At 38.2% G+C, this 3,644-nt stretch overlaps 1 protein-coding gene across 2 annotated transcripts in view; it reads left to right on the top strand.

Annotated features, from left to right (window-relative positions):
* Nucleotides 1-3,644, top strand: part of LOC118745053 — a 77,137-nt gene that overhangs the window by 18,541 nt on the left and 54,952 nt on the right. Inside the window, exons 1-2 of one of the 2 annotated variants that reach the window (XM_036478594.1) lie at nucleotides 352-396; nucleotides 621-884. In XM_036478594.1, the coding sequence (XP_036334487.1) occupies nucleotides 842-884 (43 nt within the window). In that variant the 5' untranslated portion in view covers nucleotides 352-396; nucleotides 621-841. Of the gene's footprint in view, nucleotides 1-351; nucleotides 397-620; nucleotides 885-3,644 lie in introns of those variants that run through there. The other variant, XM_036478589.1, reaches the window with a different exon arrangement.

Consider the following 3,644-nt stretch of genomic DNA (forward strand, 5'->3'; position numbering starts at 1 on the left):
CACAAGTAAAGTGAGTTGACCATAAAGCTACCAACAACGCAAAGTAAACCAATTTTCCATAAGCAGCATTCGATGCATTGGATTTTTTACACGATTTAGAGCGCGTGTGTGTGTGTGTGCTATTTAGTTGGAAAATACACGATTTGCTTTTTTAGCTGCTCGTAATTTTTTTTTTAGTGCGTGGCTTTTAAATCTAGTTTGTGACTTTATATAACAAAAAAAAAAAAAAAACTTATAAAATGCAAATAAAAAAAATTAAAAAAATACCATAGTAATCTCATCCCAAAACGTGCCTATAATGCGTAAAAAAAAAATAGAAAAATAACGCGCATGCGCTTACACTGCGTCGTTAAGTGAGCGGGGAAAAACGCAATTCATTGCCCCCACAAGTGCTATGTAAATACGAATACTCCTTCCTCCCTACAAGTGATTTTTTTTTAAGACAATATATGTATATATTTTTATGTTTTTATGAATTTTCGAGTTTTGTCCGCAGCACTTTTGTGCATAATTTCCCAATACTCGTACATAGTTGTATGTATGTAAAGTATGCATACTCATCGTTTCTGAAAGTGCGTGCATTATATGAAATTTTGTAGTATTTCTTCTTTTGTTTTCAGTTTGGTATGTGAAAAATATTTGCATATTGGCATTTAAGCTACGTGTTCATACATACGTCTACAGTGGATTGAAAAAAAAATCAATCAAACAAAATACAAATGAATTATATCAAACATTAAAGCAATAAACAGTGACACACTTTTTTTTTAATTAGTGTCTTCAATATTCATTTTGAATTTGGATTTTATTAAATTTGGATACCGTTCGACGCTGGCGTAAAATGAACTTCTTCGTGATTGGCTTTCTAATAATGCAGGCGGCAAGTGAGTATTTGAACTGTCAATTCAATTTTTTCGCAATTTCTTTTAATTTTTTCTATAAGGGTGTAATGCATATATATATATATATATATATATATATATATATGTATATTTGGAAATGCATCTGTAAATACGCAAATGTAAATAATAACCATTTGGTGATGGTTTTCTTATGGCTGAAATTGCAGTTTTCATTAATTTCATATATGCGCATTTTTTATTAATTAGTTACTTACTTAGGGGGGGAAACAAATAATTTCCAACGCAAATTATTTGATCATTCTAATTTAATATTGTAAAAAAAATACAAAGCGTCAGTCTCTTTTATTTCAAAACCTCAGTAGGTGGTTAGCAGTGCGCGCTACCATTCCGCAGGGCTAAAGCCCGGTTCAACCCTACATAAAGGAAAACTAAAAAAAAAAACAAAAAAGTGGTTTTCTAATAGCGGTCGCCCCTCGGGCAACGGCACACCTCCGAATGTACTCCTGCCGCAAAAAATGGCTTCTCGTAAAAAATACAATCGCCGTTCGGAGTCGGTGTACAACTCTAGGTCCCTCCCATTTGTGTGACAACACCAAGGCGCACGCCACAAATCAGAAGAGAAGCTCGGCCAAACACTAACAAATGTGTGGGTGCCAATCTATTATTAGTAGGTAGTTAGAAACTAAGTTGCAAAAGTTAGGCTTATTATTTTAGTGCGGTTTAGTAAAAAATGACACTGATACTCTTTGTTTTTACATTAAGAAATTCTTCCCTCTCTTAATAAGATGGGGCTAAAAGCAACCTAATGAGGCTGCGTGTTGCCAATCAGAAGACTTTTTTCGCACAAATATTCCTACCAAATGAGCAATCAAATCTTGGAATCAATTTTAAGCCAATAAAAACTTTTCTAAAATTTTTTGTTTTCAGTACTTGTTTTAATTTTATTCTGCTCTAATCCAGCAAGCTATCCAATTATATATCGGATATGACAGTGGAAGCTCCATATAACTTCGTATATATAGTCAATCGCGGGTCGAAAGACAAGCTACGGAGTAGAGTAGACCGGTCTGCTGCTGTGTTCGGTTTTTGAGGCCTTCCTAGTCCGATAGACACGTCCCTCGGCCGTTAGAGTGCTGGGCGTCGTACGGAAAAATTAGTTCGGCGTTGTGTCATCTTCAGTGTATGTAGTTGTAATGAGCTGTGACGCATTATAAAAAAATATATAATCTTCTGAAACACCAGCTTACCTCGCGATAGAATTGTCATTGCGGATTTGGGCGGCGCCTACACTCAGCGTAGAGTAAATAGAGCCACCCCGCAAGATGGTGTTTTTTCGCCTCTGCTCGGGATCACGATCGTAAACGACCTTCTGAAGGAACTAGAGAAGGTGAGCTATCAGGTGATCGCCTATACCAGTGCCACTCAAGGTCAGCTGGGGATTTTTGAAAACAATTTTTGATCTGACTCAAAGTTACTTGAACTTGATAATTAGGCGGGCGGCAAACTGTGGCCTAGCGGACAACCCCAGACAGACAGAATTGGGCTGTTTTACAAGGAAGTATTAGATCCCCGAAGTGGGTCTTCCTCCCATTAGGGGTGTCCACCTGCATCTTTCCGATAGGGTCAAATACTTCCGCCTACTCGTGGATAGAAGGCAGTTGTGGAAGCGAAACTTTGAGGAAATGACAAAAAAGGTGTCGGTTGCATTATTCAACTGCAAAGGAGCTATTGGTATGGGATTTGGTTTCTCACCCAAAAAAATTTATTGACTATTTGAGACCATAGTTAAGCCTACCATGTCTGGTGGAACTCACTAGCGGATGTTAGACTCGCTAAGCGGGGAGGGCCCGTGCATCAGATTGCCCTAATCGGTATCAGTGTGGCACTAATAGTACACTGGCGCTTAACGTTATGCTGAACATTACACCTGCAAATACCTATTGCATGCAGAATTGCCGCAGTTCGAACTGCCGTTTCGCGCAGGGAGCCCGGAAGGCTTTGATTTCATCCCTGACCAGACCGATTGCTGGGCCTCCGAAATGTATCCCAGTAGCTCGTTCTCTACGTTCCTACATTCCCTCAAAGGCGTTCTGGGTGGGGTGGGCTGCCTAGAAGAAGGCAGAAGTGAACTTTTTCATGGATGGATACAAATTTGGAGGCAGTTTTGTTAGAACTATATTTAGGCTTTAGGACTTCTTCAGTGTTTAGGACTTACTGCTGAATAGCGTAGCCTCAGTTAGGGAGGTTTGAATTAAAAGAGTTCATCCTGTCTGGAAAAGCCTTTTCAGTAAGTGGAATGCCTTAAGACCATTCAGGGTAATGTGGACTATATCTGTTTCCCAAGCGCTTTGAAGGGTTTCTATTCCTTGCGGAGAGCTTTGTAGTATTTTCTAGACATAGACCACTTTGACAAACAGATTCTCTGTTAATATCCCAATCGTCTTCTTTCAATAATGCACTGTTATTCATTACGAAACCAATAGAAATGTATCACTTATCTAAACCGTTTTGCTATGTAGTTTAGTTTGTGGTGAAGAAACTTCTTAAGAATCAAGTAAACCACTGAAATTTATGTATGTTGCAACAGAGTAAATTGTTTCTGTAAATTGTTCATCTACATACAATGAGCTTTATTTTTCTAACCCATTTCGCCCACAAAGTGTACTCCAATTGTATTGCCTCGTTAGACAGCTTAAGAATAATTGAATTCGTAAAACAAAAATTACGAGTTTATTTGATTGACATACCCATTTGGAAGTGATGCATTGCAGCATACTGGCT

The sequence above is a fragment of the Rhagoletis pomonella genome, unplaced genomic scaffold (assembly GCF_013731165.1).
Source record: "Rhagoletis pomonella isolate Grant_MI unplaced genomic scaffold, Rhpom_1.0 Rhpom_scaffold_00001, whole genome shotgun sequence".
In the NCBI taxonomy this organism is placed as follows: domain Eukaryota; kingdom Metazoa; phylum Arthropoda; class Insecta; order Diptera; family Tephritidae; genus Rhagoletis; species Rhagoletis pomonella.